The following is a 19,394-nucleotide window of genomic DNA, read 5'->3' on the forward strand; positions in this document are numbered from 1 at the left end:
GAGTGCATAAAGGCTCAGAAGGAAGACAGCTTAACTTTAAGCTCTTCTATTTAGCAGCCATGTAATGTTTGGATAGGTAAATATTTGCATGGGTGTGGGTGCGCGCGCCTTAGTTTTCTTTTCTATAACATGGGACTAATAATAAAGATATTATTTGGACAAGTTGAAATGATCACAGGTGGAGAGACTTTTCTCTCTTGGTATAAAAGGGTAGGCAAATCCTTTCTGCAAAAACAAGTGTAAACTGGAAATTTTTATCTAAAACATTCAAAATTCACCAAAGATTAAAAAAAAAATGGAGATGTATTTTTTTCTTTAAAAAGTGCTGAAGTTTCAGGTAAAAGCAGAAGAATCTGCAGCCTTCCTATTTTAGGCTTACAGTGCACGAACACACACACAGACACACACGTTCCCACAAGTTTACTTGGTGAGATCTTTTACCAGGTAGCACTAGCAGCAAGTACCAGCAGTTTTGTTGTCAGAGAGTTGATACAGTATGGACAAGTGGTAAAAGCCCATTGCTTTTTTGTTGACTGGAAGTGGCCAACTTATTTCTATAATCTGAGTTGGTGGTTCAGATGCACCAGCCAAAAATTTTAACTGAAAAATCACAGATCCTCCTGCCTCAGCCTCCCAAGCCACTGGCATTACAGGCATGTACCACCAAGCTCAGCAAGTATGTGTGAAATTAAAGCACATCTAAAAAAAACATTAAAATTATAAAAATAAGTTAAAAGCCATAGTTACATGTATTATCTTAAAATGTCTACTAAAGGGAAAAAGGAAGACAGTAGAAATGTCTTCTCAGTAGGCACACATGTTGGATTAAAGAAGTAATTACCAAAAACGTTCCAAATTTAATGAGAAACATTGATTCACAAATCCAAGTGGAATAAACACAAAACCCTAGTAGAATAAACACAAACTGTTTCTTTGGAGACACAGCAGTCACCCAGTTGAAAGACAAAACTGGAAAATCTTGAAAGCAGTAAAACAAGTCAAGGAATAGTCAACTACAATAGGGTTTAGCAGTTGAAGACCATTTCTGGATAAACAAAAGCAAGAATTGAGAGACTGCGTTCTTAGAAGACCTGCCTTATAAGAAATACTAAGTCTTGCCTGGCGTGGTGGTGCACTTCTATAATCCCAGCAGCTCAGGAGGCTGAGGCAGGAGGATTGCAAAGCCAGCCTCAGCAAAAGCAAGGCATTAAGCAACTCAGTGAGACCCTGTCTCTAAATTAAATACAAAATAGGCTGGGGATGTTGCTCAGTGGTTGAGTGCCCCAGAGTTCAATCTCTGATACCAAAAACAAAAAAAGAAATACTAAGTCTTTGAGGCCATATAAGGAATGTCATCAGATGGTAACTATAATCTGTGAATGGATATAAAAGGCAGATGTATTTTTTTCCATCTGTTAGTTTTTTAATGGGACATGATATTGTGTCAATAATTATAGTGCTATTTTGTTGAGTTTATAATACAGGCATAATATATCTGACAGTAAAAACACAAAAAAAGTAAAAAGGATATGAAACTATATTGCAGCAAAATTATTGCATTTTGCTATAACTATTTTAGTATTAACCTGCAGCCAATTGAAAGTAAAGAAGTATATTATAATTCCTACAGCAATTATTCATATATAAAAAGAAAATGAAAATTATGGTGGTACACTTTAAGTAAAGTCAGAAAAGAGGAACTAAAGAAATAAATATAAATTACTGCAAAATGGATGACTTTTTGTGAGTTAAAGCTTGCTATTTTTTTTTACTCATGCTTTATAAGTATAAGTAACAGTGGGATTTGTTTTTACTCATATGTGGACACAATAGAACAATATAATTTGCTCAATTTCTTCCTCTTTCCCTCTCCTCCTCCCTCCTCCTAGTCTTCTTCCTTTCTGGATTTTGTATCTTTCGCCATATTAGAAATTATATTGAATATGAATGCAGGTGAAAATTGCAATCCCCAGCACTGTGCACCCCCCACCCCCAATAAAAAAAGAAGGTATTGTCATACTGCGTCAGATTTAGATAGATTTATTGGAAGTAAAGGGATGGCAAAGGGCATTATGCAATGAATAACCATAAGAGAGCTGAAGAGATTATTAATATTATAAAAATAGACTCTAAGTAATGTTACTAGAAACCAAAAGAGACATTTTATTAAGATAAAGGGGTCAGTGATACATTGGGAAAATACACTAATTATATACACAACAGAATCCAAAATACATGAAACAAGAAACTGAGACATTAAATAAATGCTTAAACTAATATTTCTCTTTCAATTGAGAGCAACTAGATAGGAGGGAAAAAACGTGTTTTCCTTCTGGTTTCTCTTATTGCTACTTCATAGCACTTCATTTAGTTTTTCTTAACATAATTTTTTTGTAATCTGAAAGTTAATTGTAAAGGCTTGATCAGATAAGGTTATAGATTTTTTTCAGGAATAATTTTTTATACACCATATTACATCATATCAGAAAGGCACACAATGTTTAGTTTTCCTGTATTGGTAATACTGAGATTTTTGGGGAACCAAATATTTATTGAGGCAAACTTTTTTGGTAGAAGTGTCACTGGTAATTAGTGGAGGAATAACAGAATTAAAATATTATTTTGTCACACAAATAAAATAATCTAGATGACAATCATCAATGGCCTGTAGTTACATGAAAGATTAATGAGGAATTCCATGATAGATTGCTTTGCCATCATCTGAATGCATTGATTAAAAGTGAAAACTGCTATTAAAAGTGAAACTGCTGCCACCTTTGAAGTGTTCCTGGGCTGGGTGAAGAGAGGTGGCTGAAAACAATCCATGTAATCAAGCTTCCAGAAACAATTGCTTTCAAGAAAATATGGGGATGAAAGAATGTTTTAAAGGAAACTATAGTTAGCCAATTCAGAATATAGAAAAGGAGAACATTTAGAGATTACAGAAATGTAAAGGATATAAGGACATAGCAACCAAATATGTTTAAATTCTTATTTGAACAAATTGTAAAAAGACTGTTTAAGTCCTGTTAAAGACATGTAAATATTTAATGGTAAAATTATATACAAAGATTTGCCTTAAAATGCAATAGAAAAAAAAAACTTTAGAATTGAGAAAACAAGAATGATAATTCTAAATAGTTATTGCTCTGCTTTAGAGGGTTTTTGAAATTTTCCATAATAAAAGTCTTTTAAAAAAGAATATTCTTCCAGCTTTGACTAATGAGAGACCCTTAGGCTAATTCCTAATTCAGATATTATCATTTTTGAGCACTTTGTTTCAGAATAAAATGCTCCAGGTTCACTTTTTTTTTAGAGAGAGAGAAAGAGAATTTTAATATTTATTTTTTAGTCTTCGGCGGACACAACATCTTTGTTTGTATGTGGTGCTGAGGATCGAACCCAGGCCGCACGCATGCCAGGCGAGCACGCTACTGCTTGAGCCACATCCCCAGCCCGAGGTTCACTTTCACTAAAGTCTTATTTAAAGGACCTCCTTCTAAACCTCATTCTAGTTTATCCTTCCAGTGTTTTGTTTTGTAAATTAGGGAAATGTATAAACACACATACCTACAAGTATTCTTATTCTCGATTCTTTCTGCCTACCAATTTTTTACAAACAGTAGCATACTTTATACACTGTTCTATACATTTCTTTTTGTATTTAACAGTGTGTCTTGAATATCACTCCATAACTTTATTTAGACATCTTCATGATTTTTTTTTTAATGGCTGTATAGGTACTGAAAATCACCTATTACCAGACTGTTAGATTGTTGCTAGTTTTTTGATACTTAGAAATACTTTATGGTGAATAATCTTGTGCATGGGTCATTTCTTTCTTATACCTGGTGTGTTGGTGGGATAGATTGCTAGAAATGGGCTTGCTAGATCAAAGGAAGGATATGCATAAACTTTTTGTTAGATATTACCAAATTCTTTCTCAATAAGTATCAGGCCATTTTTATTATTTCATCAGAAGTATTATGAAGACCAGATGAGTTCATTGTATGTAGAGTGCCTAAGAAAATTATCATCTGGTCAAAAATAAATAGCTGTTTCCCTAAAATCAGTGTCCTTAGGCCTTTGATCTATTATTAGATGAATTTCAGAACTCCTTGATATCCTGAATACATTTTTAAACACATATTTGACTTTATGTGTAGTCCTTTTAATTATTTTGTGCAGAACTGAATACTGTAGTAGTTTGTAGTTCATTCCAAGTGATTGTTGTTCAAAATATAAGCATATGAAATAATCAAATAGGAGGCATCTACTTTCATGTATTCTTAACACTAGGGTTCACGTTTAAATAGTGACAGTTTATATTGGAAATTTTCTGTTCTGTAAAGCCATTCAATATTAAGATGGAAAATCCCTTCGGAATAGTAACAAAATGCAGAATACTTTGGGGAAATGATCTTAAACTGAGCTTGCATTTTAATATTTTATTTTTGAAAGGACCCATGGTTAAATAAGTTGCATATAGTCTAAAGTACTGAGTGTTATCAGCTTAAATTTGTTCCATGATCTCAGGCTGTACTACTTTCTATTTCTCTTGAATGCTGCCTAATAGATTTATGAGCATAGTTACTAGAAGACTTAAATATAAATGAATTCAGAAATGTCATTAGTGTATGCCTTAAATATACATGAAAATTTATTAGTGTCTGATGGTTGTAAAAGAGGACTACTTTAAATAGTATCGGTGTGTGTTTAACATGTGAGAGTGAACCGATAATACATTGAGGTTAAAACTCTAGAAAAATTACTTTTTGTTTTCAATATTTTTATATTCCTAATTATGGTTTTTATAGAAATGTTTATATTTTTATGTATGTTAAAATAGTAATTTAGTTATTTAATAAAGAACAGTGAATGTTAACATTTTTGCATAAAACTGTATATATTTTATCAGTAGTTTAAGTTTCTCTTAAAATTCTTGGTTTTATTATATGCCACTTCTTCATTCTTCTGTATAACATTTTAGACTTATACATTTGCACATCACACTCTTATTTTACTGTTTTAATATATTTCCAGGTGCTAACTGCCAAAGAAAGGAAAACTCAAATTGATGATAGAAACAAATTGACTGAACATTTTATTATCACACTTCCTATGTTATTATCAAAGGTATTGTTTCATTTACAGTTTTGTGATAATATACCCCCGAGTTTGCTTTCAGCATAACTATTAGTTACTGCTTTTTTCTTTACTGTTTCTTCTAGTATTCAGCTGATGCAGAAAAAGTAGCAAACTTGCTGCAAATCCCACAGTATTTTGATCTAGAAATCTACAGCACAGGTAGAATGGAAAAGGTAAGAGACTGAAATTGAAATTCTGCCATTAAAGTAGTTTTATTAATGGAATTATTTTATTTACATGTAATCATATAGTCTTTTTTATTTGATAGATGCTAATTTTTATTATTTAAATGTCATTGTTTTTCTTTTTTTTCTCCTTAGCATCTAGATGCATTATTAAAACAGATTAAATTTGTTGTGGAAAAACATGTAGAATCAGATGTCCTAGAAGCCTGCAGTAAAACGTATAGCATCTTATGCAGTGAAGAGTATACCATCCAGAACCGAGTTGACATAGCTCGGAGCCAGCTGATTGATGAGTTTGTAGATCGATTCAATCATTCTGTGGAAGACCTACTGCAAGAGGTCTGTTTTAAAGTTAATGTGTACTTATAATAATAATTTTATCTAATAACTGAATATTCAAGATAGTTGAGTGTGTGATCATTTCCATTTTTAAATCAAATCTAGAAATTTCTGCCCCTTTAAAAAAACTTGACAGCATATTGCAGTTAATACATCCTAGTTATATTTTTTAAAAATATATATTTTTTACTTATAGTTGGACATAATTCCTTTATTTTACTTATTTATTTTTTGTGGTGCTAAGGATTGAGCGGGCCTCGCATGTGCTAGGCAAGCACTGAGCCACAACCCCAGCCCCATATTTCCTTTTTTTCTTTTTTCTTTTTTTAATTATTTATTTTTTAGTTTTTAGGTGGACACAATATCTTTATTTTATTTTTATGTGGTGCTGAGAATCGAACCCAGTGCCTCATGCATGCTAGGAAAGCGCGCTACCCCTTGAGCCACATCCCCAGCCCCCATATTCCCTTTTAATGCTAGATTTTTTTTCCTTCTATTTTAAGAAAAGTCTTTCTGAGGTTTGATTTTTCTTAACTCATTTCCTTTTCCTGGGACCTAATTTGGCATTTTAATATTACTGTATTATTGTGATGTGTTACGGAGTAGAAATGTACAGATTAAGTATGCTTTTAAGGAATCCCCATACCTGAATGGTATGCTCAAGATAGCAAGCTTCTTCAACTGGTTATATTTCTAATTTTGGGATCCTTATCTCTTGACCTCTCATCCCAGTCTACATAAGGCAATCTGGAATTCCTGTAGTTGTGTGTGCTCTGATGTCCAGGCTGATAGAATTTTCCTTTTTAACACATATAATTGATTTTTAAAAGAATTTTTTCTATTTGAACTTCTCTTTCTTTCAAACATTATTTATGATTTTCAGTCTACAGAAGTAGCTGACTGTAAGATCTGGAATAGTCATTATCTTTGAGGGCAGGGCTATAGCTCCGTGATTGTGTTTGCCTTGTATGCATAACGCCCTTAGTTAAATTCCCAGCACCAAAAAAAAGAAAGTAAAACTTTACCCTTTCACTCAGCAATTTCAAGGAATTTATCGTGTAATATTAATTAGAAAAGTGTATAATCATGTTTATCACATTATTTTAAAATGTAAAGATTAGGGGTTTTTTTAATGTTTGGATTATGGGGGTTTTTTTATTTGTATTATTTACCTCTAGAGAATGTGTACTGTTTATATAATGAAGAATTTTTCTTCAGACAGTTAAGTATTAATAGATTTTAGTGTGAATGTGAGTTAGGTTATGATAATGAGGTGATCTTTACTTTTTAATTTGTAGGGTGAAGAAGCTGATGATGACGATATTTACAATGTTTTGTCCACCTTAAAGCGGTTAACATCTTTCCACAAGTATGTTGTTTGTTTAAAGTAGATTCAGTGATTAAAATATACTAATCAACATAAACTGTAGCAGTTTTATACATTCATGTATTTCTTTCTCTCTTTTTTTTTGAGGGGGAGGTACTGGGAATTGAACCCAAGGGTAATTCACCACTGAGCTACATCTCCAATCTTTTTTATTTTAGTTTAGTTTTTTTTTTTTTTTTTTTTTTTTTAATTTGAAATAGAGTCTTGCTGAGTTGCTGAGGCTAACCTCAAACTTGTGATTCTCCTGCTTTGGCCTCCTGAGTCCTAGGACAACAGATGTGTGCCAACATGCACAGCAACATTCATATATTTCGATAGAAAATTTTAGAGAAATATTGAGATGGTAGTGATTTTCTTTATTATGCAAATTTTCTCCAGAGAAATTATGATCTGTAGTTATTTAATTAAGATGTAAGATTTACTGTTAGTGTAATGAAAAATTATCATTTAAAATGATGAGTATACACTATAAAAGTTGAAGTACATCAGTATTATTTAACAAATTAGATTAGCTTATTTTTATAAGCTAGACTTTCATGGGTATAATTTTGATGGCTTTTAGAAGCCTTGCTAAATAAGAAATAAGATTGATGGTGAGTTGGAGATGTTACTCAAGGAATACAAAATTTCAATTAGATAGGAATAAATTCAAGAGATCTGTTGTACAGCATAATGAATATAGTTAACAACAATATATTATATCCATAAAAATTGCTGAAAGTAGATTTTTAGTATTCTTACCACAAAAATAATTATATGAGGTAATGCATATGTTAATTAGTTCTAGTTAGCCATTCCATAATATGCATATTTCACAACAACACCTACATGATCATTTGTCAACTTAAGTGAAAAAAAAAATTATGGGGAAAGCCATGAAAGTAAGTTCTGTGGGCTTTTTCCTAAATTATTATTATTTTTTTTTTTTTAAAGAGAGAGTGAGAGAGGGAGAGAAAGAATTTTAATATTTATTTTTTAGTTATCGGCGAACACAACATCTTTGTTTGTATGTGGTGCTGAGGATCGAACCCGGGCCGCACGCATGCCAGGCGAGCGCGCCACCGCCTGAGCCACATCCCCAGCCCCCTAAATTATTTTTGTTTGGTTCCTTATTACAGTGTTTTGGGAACAGAACAGTTGAGTTTCAACAAGAAAAAAAAAGGTTCAATGAATGAAATATATGTTTTCAAGCTATAATTTGTATATCTTTTAAAATTATGCTCATCTTCTCCATAAAGAAAGGAAAGTAAAATTTGTTTGTCAAAAAAAAAAATATTTTTTTTTTGTTGAGTCTCTTAATGAATTCTATAGATTTCTAAAGCAGTTTCAAAAATCTAAACTTTTAGCCAGGTTCAGTGTAATCCCAGCAATTTGGGAGGCCAAGGCAGGAGGATTGCAAGTTTGAGACCAGCCTTAGCAATTTAGTAAGACCCTGTCTCAAAAATAAAAAGGACTGGGGATATAGCTCAGTGGGAAAGGGTCTCTTGGTTGAATTCCCTTTACCTCCCTCCCTTGCGATATACACACACACACACACATAAATCTATCTGTATACATAAATACTAAAAATAAAAGTTACCTATATATGAAGTTTGAGTTTATGTTGACCATATGGTACAAACTTTCAGTTAAATGTTTGAAGTTTATTGTTGATTTCTTCAGTGAATTTCTGGTATCAGCTCTTTTTCTTTCTGTGTATGTGTCTGTCTGTGTGTGTGTGTGTGTATGTGTGTATGTGTGTTTGCGTGCGCGCACGAGTGTGAGGTTCTAAAACACACATTTCCTTAGTGGATCCTTTTTAATTCTTAAAGAAATTGTTGGGTTTTTTAAAATTTTTTGTTTGTTTTTTTAGTTGTAGATGGACTCAATACATTTATTTATTTACTTATTTATTTGATGTGGTGCTGAGGATCAAGTGCAATGCCTCAAACGGGCTAGGCAAGCACTCCACCACTGAACCACAGTCTCATCCCCAAGAAAATGTTTTATTTTACTCTTCCTTTTACTGAAACTAAGTTCAAATAAAAGTTTTCTTGAACTCTATCTAGAATAAAGTTAATGCATCTTTTGTTTATTTTAGTGCTCATGATCTCACAAAATGGGATCTGTTTGGCAATTGCTACAGATTATTGAAGACTGGAATTGAACATGGAGCTATGCCAGAACAGGTAGGAATTATTGATATTTTTTCTCTGTTGTCTTAAAATTAAACTTCTCTGAAATAACAATTTTAAAGCCTTTTATGGAAAGTAGTTGATCATTCTTTAATCCAGACTTCTCCTTTGAGAATTATTATCATAGTGATTGACTGTTACTGTTAGTATTATATATTCAGATGTGTTAGAGCAGGAAAAAAATTAAAGAACTTTTGCTATAATACAACTTAAAATTTTTAATGGTCTTCTAAGGGAAATATGATTGATTACTACCATAACAATTTCAAAACTTCTGAATAATTCATTATGTAATGAAAATTTCTAATGATGACTATATTCCAGACTCTGTTTTAGGTATTTCAAATACAGGGTTTTAGGCATGGCTTAGCTTTTGTATTAGACCCATAGTTAAATATTTCAGGGAACCTTCAGCAGATTTTACAATATTTTGTACTCACAAGTTAGAGTACAACAAGCAGGAATTGAAAAAACTGAGACCTGAGTAGAATAATTGTTTTATTTCTGCATGAGAAAGAAATGATTTGGTATACTGCAGATAGTCACAAAGACCAAAATAACAACTTTATAGTAGGATTGTGTATAGGGATATTCTCTCTCATTCCCATTTGGTGATGTGGAATGCTTCAGTGATGCTTCAGTGCTATGAAGCAATAAGAATTTTGACACATATAACAAAATGATAATTTCATAATTTCAAGTCTGTCACAGAAGCCAGACATGGTGATGCCTGTAGTTGTAGTGACTTGGGAGACTTAGGCAGAAACATCCTTGAACCCACTGCAAGGCCAGCCTGGGCAACATGGTGAAGTCCCATTTCAGAAAAACACAGTCAGGTTTGGAGATGTAACTCAGAGGCAGAGTGCTTGCCTTGCATACACAAAGCCCTGTATTTCACCCACAGCACCATTTTTAAAAAAAATTAATTAATTTTAATGTCAATTATATAAACAGTGTTCTACAATTACTATGATTACATCAACTGGGAATGTAGCTGAGTGGTAGAGCACTTCCCTTGTAACACAATCCTCAGCATTACCCATGCCTAACATTCGACTTTTTTGAACACTGCTTCATGTAAAGCCACTCTTTTTTTTTTTTTTTTTTTTTTTTTTTTTTTTTTTTTTTTTTTTTTTTAGTTTTTGGCGGGCACAACATCTTTGTTTGTATGTGGTGCTGAGGATCGAACCCGGGCCACACGCATGCCAGGCGAGCGCACTACCGCTTGAGCCACATCCCCAGCCCCAAAGCCACTCTTTAAAAAAAAAAAAAAAAAAAAAAAAAATGCCTTATTTTTTATGTCTGAGGATCAAACCCAGTGCCTCACAGATACAAGGCAAGCGCTCTCCCACTGAGCTACAACCCCAGCCCTAAACTTACTCTTTATAAAACAAATATCTGGGGCTGGGAATGTGGCTCAAGCGGTAGCGCGCTCACCTGGCATGCGCGGGGCACTGGGTTCGATCCTCAGCACCACATAAAAAATAAAAATAAAGATGTTATGCCCACCAAAAACTAAAATAAATAAATAAATATATATATATATAAAATAAAACAAATATCCCTGACTATATTAGGTATTTTTTATTGTAGTTTATGGAAAGAGGTAAAATATTTGATCCTTTGTTTTTTCTCATTTATTATTGGCACTTCAAATTTCTGTTTTTGTGATTTCAGTTTTTAATGCCCTAAATACAGTTCACTCGTATTCTCAAGCTGTTCTTCAGATTTGCAAGGAAATGAGAAACATAAGTTATTCCCTTTTTGCTTTCCTCCCTATCTTCAGGGAGAGAATAAAAATACAGATGTCTCTTTCATCTGGAACTATAATGATGTCTAAAAGTTACTTTTTAATTCTCTATACCATTGTTACTATCTTAATACTAACCTGTGATGGTCTCACAGTTCTGTATTCTGATATTATTTTTTTATTACTTATATTCACTACATAGGTGTTATTTTCCTTGTTGTGTATTAATTTGTCAAATAACTCTGTTAACTTCTTAAACACAAATTCTAGTCTTTAGCTATGTGTACAAAATTTGAGTACATAATTGCCAGACTTGTTCATTTTAGCAGTTCCTGGAAACATCTCTTAAAATACTCAGTATTGAAAATGTAAAAACTCTATATTCAACTAATTCCTTTTTGTTTTTTAAATATTTTTATTAGTTATTGATGGACCTTTATTTATTTATTTGCTTATGTGATGCTGAGAATCAAACCCAGTGCCTCACATGTGCTAGGCAAGCATTCTACCCCTGAGCCACAGCCTAGCCCCATAAGAGTAGGATTCATGATGCCATATTTTGCCATTCCTATTTAGTAGATGTTCAACATTTTTTCATATATATATTAACCATTTGTCTTTCTTCTTTTGAGAAATGTCTGTTTAGTTCTTTTGCCCATTTGAGGTTTTTTTGGTGTAAGTTATTTGAACTCTTTATCTATTCTGGATATTAATCCCCTATTTTGTAGGTTGTCTTTTCATGCTCTTGTTTCCTTTGCTGAATGGAAAGTTTTATAACTTGATGCCATCCCTCTTATTGAGTCTTGGTTTTATTTCTTCCATTTTAGGAGTTTTGTTAAGGAAATTGATGCTTGTACCAATATGTTGAGATGTTCAGTCTATATTTTCTTCTAGCAGTTGCAGTTTCCTAGATTTTTGATCTACTTTGAGAAATGAGTTAAATTCTCTCCTTAGTCTGTATATTAGACATTTCATCATAAGGTGTTTTGGAGAGGATATTTTGATCTTGCCTATTTGGAGTTCTGTATGCCTCTTGTATTTGGATTTCCATCCTATTTCTAGAATTTGGAAATTTTTCTAGTTTTATTTCATTGAAAAGATTGTGTATTCCTTTAGTTTTTATTTCAGCGCCTTCATCTACCCAAGTGATTCTTACATTTAGTTTCTTGGTATATATCTCAAGTTTCTTGAATATTTTGGTCTTGTCAATTTATTTTCAGGATTATATATACTTTGTCTACAGGGCCTGAAAATCTATTTTCAAAGTTGTCTAATCTATTGGTGATACTTTCCATCAAATTTTTAATTTAATTTATTGAGGCTTTCATTTCCAGGATTTCCATTTGGTTCTTTTTTAGAATTGCTATTTCTTGATTGAAATAGTCTTTCACTTCCTGAATTTTCTCTAATTTTACTCATTACCTCTTACTGTAATTTGTTGAACATTTTAACTGTGATTTTCCAACATTCATTCTATGCTATTTCTTCCACTACAGTGTCAGCAGAATTAGCTGTTGAAGTGTGGGCAGTTTGGGGTGGTTTCTTCCCTTGCTTTTTAATATTACTTATTTGTCTACCCATCTATTGAGATGATATTCTTTTATGCCAGGGATTTTTATGAGCTGCTTTTTCTTACTAGCCCTGGGCTGGGGGAATATCAAACTCAATGTGTGTCCTCTGCTGTTTTCAGTATCAGAAGCCCTGAACTCTATTTACTACAGTCTCTTCAGAGCAAAACCATGTACTCATCAGTCTTATGTAAAGCAAAAAAACTTGTTGATACTGTTCTCCACAGTTTCTCTAATCCAGATACAAACTTCTAGTAAAGTTCTCTTGGTCAGCTGTTCTTCACTGCTTCCTTTCTGTGCCATGGAGAGATCAGGAATCACCGCTTAGCTCTGTTCCACCATCTTACTCCTCCCCTAAAGATATTTTAATGGTGTATTAGAAGCAATTCCTAATTTCAGAAGGCTTTTGTTCCTTTTTATAAATTCTACCTCTGAATATGCTTTGTTCTTCCAGGCTCTACTACCTTAATTCAATCCCTTATATATTCTCTAGTTGATTACTGCAGAAACTTCCTGTTTTGTCTTAGTAACCTCAGTTTCACCTTCTCTCCAATCTAGGCTCTGTTCCAGTAATTCTAAACTGTATGTGTTCATCAGAAACCCTTATGAAACTTTATGTAACTACTTTATTCCTCTCAGATACTATTCTGAAAATAGTTGCTATAACCCCTATAGAAGATTGTTTGCCTATGTTTATCAAAATTGAAAGTGCACATATACTTCCTCTGAGCTTTCATAGTACTAGGAAATTAGACTACAAATATATACTTGAATGTATGTATAAAGGTGAAGTTACAGATATAACATTTTTATTAAATTTAAAACTTGAAATAATCCAAATGTTCTTGAATTAAACACAGGTTAAATAAGTAGGATAGTTTTGATTCTCTGCAATTCTGTATAGCTATGAATAAAATAATGAGGTAAATGTTTCTTATGTTATAATATTCTATGTGAGAAGCATTTACTGATATATTGAATGAAAAGTGCAAGGAAGAGATCAGTATTTATAATTTCAAAGGGTGATGAGAAGATCTTTAGTATATCTAATTGACAGATTATTTCTGGGAGAGATATAAACTGTTAACCAGGGCTTTCTCAGTGGAAAACTAGAGATCTGTAGTGGTCAAGAAACTTGATTTGAATTGTATACCATTCTATATTATATATTTTACCATGTAATCTGATGTTGATGCTTTTTAGATTTAAAAATCCATTGTTTTACAGTGAACAATTGGAAAATGAAATTTTATAAAATGTGTCATTTACAATATCTACAGACACATGAAATGCTTAGGTATAAAACTAACAAAATAGGCTCTGGGATTGTGGCTCAGGTAGAGTGCCTGTCTGGCACATGTGAGGCACTGTGTTTGATCCTCAGCATCACATAAAAATAAATAAAATAAAAGTATTGTGTCCACCTACAACTAAAATTTTTTTAAATAACAAAATATGTGCATAATCTATATGATTAAACCTACAAATCATTAATAAAAGAAATCAGAAAATGAAAATTATGTTTATTAATTGGAAAATTCAGTGTTGTTACTGTCAGTTCTCTCCAAACTGATCTGTAGATTTAACAGTTCTAGTTAAAATCCAAATAGAATTTTTTGTAGAAATTGGCTGTAATATCGTATGGAAAATATTCATATGGAAAAGCAAAAGAGCTAAAAGAATTTTAAAAGCACAGAGGAGATACTTGCTTTCAAGATACTTCTTGATTTCAGGACTGTAAACCCTAATCAAGATGATGTAGTATTAAAGAAAGAATAGATAGCTGGGTGCAGTGGTGCATGCCTATAATCTCAGCTGCTCGGGAGGCTGAGGCATGAGCATCTCAGCAACTTACTGAGGCCATAAGCAGCTTGGCAAGATCCTGTCTCTAAATAAAATATTTTTTAAAAGGCTGGGAATGTAACTCAGTAGTTAAAAACAACTGGGTTCAATCCCCCGATACCAAAAAAAAAGAAAGAAACTATAGATATATATACATTGAAAGAGCAGGATAAAGAGTCCAGAATTAGAGTCCTGTGTACATGGTCAGTTGATTTTGTTTCTTCCCACAAAGATACCGAAGCATTTCTTTAGAAAAACAATAATCTTTCATCAAAAATGTGTGGAAAAAAATCCATATTCATACTATATACAAAAATTAATTCAGCCAGGTGCTGTGGAACATACTTATAATCCCTGCTACTTGGAAGGCTGAGACAGAATGACTGGAGCCCAGGAATTCAGGATCATTCTGGGCAACATAGTGAAACCTGATATTTAAACAAAAAAATCCTAAAACAGATTATAGACCTAAATGTAAAACCTGGTACTATAAAACTTCTAGCAGAAAACATGAGAAAAATCTTTGTGACCTTGTTTTAATCAAGAAATTAGCTAATACCAAAAACAGAGAAAAAAAATACATTAATCTTCATTAAAATTAAAAACTAAAAGAGAATCAAAATCAAAGTCAGGCCAATTGCTGGTGAATATTTATAAATCCCATATCTGATAAAGAACTTTTATACAAAAATAGAAAGATTTCTCAAAATTCAATAGTAATAAAAACAACCCAGTATTTTAAAAATGAACAAAAGAATTGAACAGATAATACCAAAAATGAATGGCAAATAAGCACATGAAAAGAAACATCATTGGAGAAATGTAGGTTAAAACCACAGTGGGATTCCATTACAAATCTATTAGAAGGGCTAAAGAAGAAATTTAAAAATCTGATATTACCAGATACTTGTGAGGGTAGAAAGCAATTAGAACTCATATGGGGTCAGAAAACAGATTTTCAGGTACAGGGAAGAGGCTGACTATAAAAGGATCTGGGAATTTGAGGAGTGATCAATCTGTTTTATATCGTGATTGCTTTGCTGATTACATGACTATGGGTTTGTATAAGTGGTACATTAAATTGTTTTTGATTGAAAAAAATAAGAGAGTGATTGTTTCTTATCTGATAAAGATTTTTTTCAAAGTCAGACTAGTGTTTATTTCTAGGCTTAGAAAACCCCAGAAAGTAATACAACCTGAAAAACAAAAGAAAAACTTCACATAGTAGAAATTTCAGAACCAAGGAAAGTTTGATATAATTTTTATTACAGAGGTACAAAACTCAGTTATGTAATGATTGCAAAAAAATATTTAAAATAAACTAAGAATAGAAGTTGTTAAAATATTTCTTGAACGAATTTTCTTGATGGAGGATGAACATTTGTAATCAAAAAAAAAAAATCTCTATGGGTCGTCCTTAGGGATGGCTAAGGTGAAGTACAGTTGATCTCTCAGACTACATATAGCATGACACCATTTATTAAAAGCTCAAAAACTATCAGTTAAACAATATATCATCTATTGGTATGTGTAAGTGATATATGTGATTAAGAAAAAAAAATTTTTTAAGAGCAAGGGCAATTATATACATGAAATTTAATAGAATGGTTAACCAGGACATGAGAAATGGGAAAATGCTCATAGGTTAGAAGCAGAGTTACTGGTATTAGAGCTGGGGATTCTATAATACATTTTTGAAAACTACTACTTTTTGCTGTTATAGTATATTTTTTTCAAAACATCTAATCTTAGCACTCTGCTGTCAAGGATCTCTCTGAATTTTAATAGCATCCAGATTTCTTTTGTCCTAAAAAGGTGACCATTGTGTGTGTGTGTGTGTGTATTCTCTTAAAAGTAAAAGGAGATACTGTTATTAGTTGCTCTAAGACATAAGCATAAACTAGAATGTATGTTCACCTTCCTGTAAGGTCTTCTGTGAACTGCTTTCTTCTCATTCAGCCTCATTTTTTTTTGTTTATACTTAAACTTTATTGTGTTCAGTTTATCAACGCATTCTTTGAAATTTCCATTTTTTTTTGCAAGATTAAATCTTTAACCCTTTTCTTTCAGATTTAGTATAGAGGGCTTGGGGGTGTAGCTCAGTGTTACAACAAGCACTAGGTCCTGGGTTCAATCCACCCCTACACACCCACACACACAAACTATTACAGATGTTTGCCTGTCTAGGAATTTTTTCCTAATGTTACTTTTTTTTTGGCATGGGGATTGAACCCAGGATGCTCTATCACTGAGCTACAACTCCAGCCCTTTAAAAAAAATTTTTTTATTTTTTATTTTTTTTTAATTTTGAGACAGGATCATGTAAAATTGCTGAGGTCCTCACTAAATTGCTGAGATTGGCCTTGAGCTTTCACTCTTCCTGCCTCAACCTTCTAAGTCTGGGATTACAGGCGTATACCTCTGTACCTGGCCTATCTTCACTTTTACTTACTATCCAGTATGTGAGCCTCTCTTCTTTCCCCTCAACACCTGATCTGTATGTGTCTACTTTATCTGACCAGTTATTAAATTATAGTAATTGCTATTTGTCTTCTCATTAAATCATGAATTAAATCAGAGCTTAAACTCTGAGTTAACAGCTGTTTGAAAAATAATGTGTGGTTAGATACTGTTTTATATTTTTTCATTGTAGTATTTTTTGTATGGCTACTATGGTATATCATTTTGAAATTTTTGTTTGCTTTTCTTTTCCCCTACTACTTCTTATGGAACTGGAGATTGAACCCAAGGATATTCTACCACTGAGCTGCATCCCCAGCCCTTTTTCATTTTGAGACAGACTCTTGCTAAATTGCCTAGACTGACTTTACACTTGTGATACTCCTGCCTCACCTTTCCAAATATCTGGGATTACTTATATGTGCCACTATAGCTGGCCATTTTGTTTTTCAAATGCTAGTTATTTTATGTTTTCATAAATTTATATATCACATCATTATCTGTATGGGTCTATAAAAAAATCACTTTTTCTAACACTTTGCCTTCTTTTGTTGTGTTTTTAAACTTAGGTTTAAATTTTTTAACTGATCCATAAAGTCATAAAAATTGTATATGTTAAAGAGGTAACAATTAATGTTTCTATACATATGTAGGTTTTTTAATATTTAAGTTAGATATATTTGTCTCCTCAAACACCATTTCTTTATAGTGAAAACTCTAAATATACTTACTCCAGCTTTTTGAAATGTATAGTTCATTGTCATTATCTGTACTCAGCCTGGGGCTTTTAGTTCTGGATTGGTTTTTAAAAAAAAAAAAAAAAAAAAAAAGCATGAGATCTCCTTAGTTTAAAGGGGATTTTTTTTTTTTTTTTTTTTTGTCTGTCTTTTTGGTTGGGTTTTGTTTGGTTGATTGGTTGGGTTTTTTGGTTTTTGGTTTTTTTTCCTGTTACCAGGGATTGAACCCAGGAGTGCTTAACCACTGAGCCACATCCTTAGTCCTTTTCATTTTTTAGTTTGAGACAGGGTCTCACTAAGTTGCTGAGGCTGGCTTTGAACTTGAGATCCTCCTACCTCAGCCTTCTGGGCTACTGGGATTATAGGCATGTGGCCACATTTTAAGTATATACCACACTATATTGTTAACTATGAGAACAGTGATGTTATATATTGGATCTTTAGTTTCACTCTAATTTATAGAATTTTTTGTATTATTCTTTATATCATTTGTTGCAGTATTTTTTCACTAAGAATATTAATTATATATATGATATTATGTTATCCATGTGTTTTTTGTTTCTGTGAAATCAGAATTACCAGTTGGTTTCTGTTTGTTTTTGTTTTTGTTCTAATGTTTACTTAGGAAACCTTTCCAAGGTAGAGAGAGGAGGAAAAGGGGAAATATGTGGGAATGATACATGTACATGTATGAATATATAGTAACAAATCACCTTTATTCATAACTATAATGCACCAGTATATGGAAAAATTAAAACTTTTCCAAATCATTCAAATACTTATTAATAGTCTTATTTTTATACTCTCCCTCACCCCCACCAGTACTGGGAATCAAACCCAGGAATTGGTACATGCTAGGCAAGCACCCTACCACTAAACTATATCCCCAGCCTTATTTTATTATATCTAAACCTTTCAGATTTATTTGCATGAATCTTTTGAAGTAAATATTGTCTCAAAATTATGGATATGCCCTACTTCCATCCTTTTATGTGATGCTGTTTCCAAAAAATATCATTATTATTTTAACAGCTTAGGTGTAATGTATGTTCTCCACAACTGTGTTAATTCTCAGCTTTCACAGATATCAATAGAAATTGTTCATTGAGTCTTACTATCAGATCACTGAGATTGGAAATATCAAGATCTTTCTTAAATATAGCTTACAGCATGTTTGGGGAGAATAGAATAATGCTATGAACCCTTTATAAGTAGGCCTGAGGTTGAATAATGTATACTGTTTGTCTAGTATCCTTTCCAAACCTCCTTTTGAACAGTAGTAGAGAGAGAGATTAAGAAAGGAATGTATATTTACACTGCACTTATTGTCAGCATATTTTTCTTCATATCCTTCCTTGCTTCAGGTGCTTGGAATTTATACATAAACTTGGTAGTAATGTCTTAGAGTCCTGAATTATCAAGGATTAAAGTGCATTAACCCATTATGTAGCCATTCTTTGGGAAGGCTTTTAATTCTTAAATGACAGAAGTTAAACTTGTACTTCCTGAATTTTTTATGCTTCTAAACATTTTATTTATTTAATTTTATGGTATAGTATGTCTGCTACTGCTAGTAATATATTAGTTCCTTGGATAGGAGTTAGGAATATTTCTTCTTTACTAAATTATTTGTTACTTTATCTCACATATGATTTGTATCAGTGCTGTGCTTTTCTTAACATTTCTTCAAGAAAAATGTAACTGATTTTTGCCCTTTTGGTTATTATTATTTTTAATTACATATAATAGGATTGGCTTTTTTCCTTTTTATGTACAGTCTTGTGAATTTTAATATTTTTGTAGA

General features: G+C 32.3%; 1 protein-coding gene across 2 annotated transcripts in view; it reads left to right on the forward strand.

Moving 5' to 3' along the window:
- Positions 1–19,394, forward strand: part of Stag1 (STAG1 cohesin complex component) — a 362,710-nt gene that overhangs the window by 293,537 nt on the left and 49,779 nt on the right. For both annotated transcript variants that reach the window (XM_076867213.2, XM_076867214.2), the window contains 5 exons: positions 5,044–5,136; positions 5,232–5,321; positions 5,469–5,672; positions 6,971–7,041; positions 9,140–9,227. In XM_076867213.2, the coding sequence (XP_076723328.1) occupies positions 5,044–5,136; positions 5,232–5,321; positions 5,469–5,672; positions 6,971–7,041; positions 9,140–9,227 (546 nt within the window). The remainder of the gene's footprint in view (positions 1–5,043; positions 5,137–5,231; positions 5,322–5,468; positions 5,673–6,970; positions 7,042–9,139; positions 9,228–19,394) is intronic.

This window comes from Callospermophilus lateralis, chromosome 10, assembly GCF_048772815.1.
Source record: "Callospermophilus lateralis isolate mCalLat2 chromosome 10, mCalLat2.hap1, whole genome shotgun sequence".
Lineage (NCBI taxonomy): Eukaryota > Metazoa > Chordata > Mammalia > Rodentia > Sciuridae > Callospermophilus > Callospermophilus lateralis.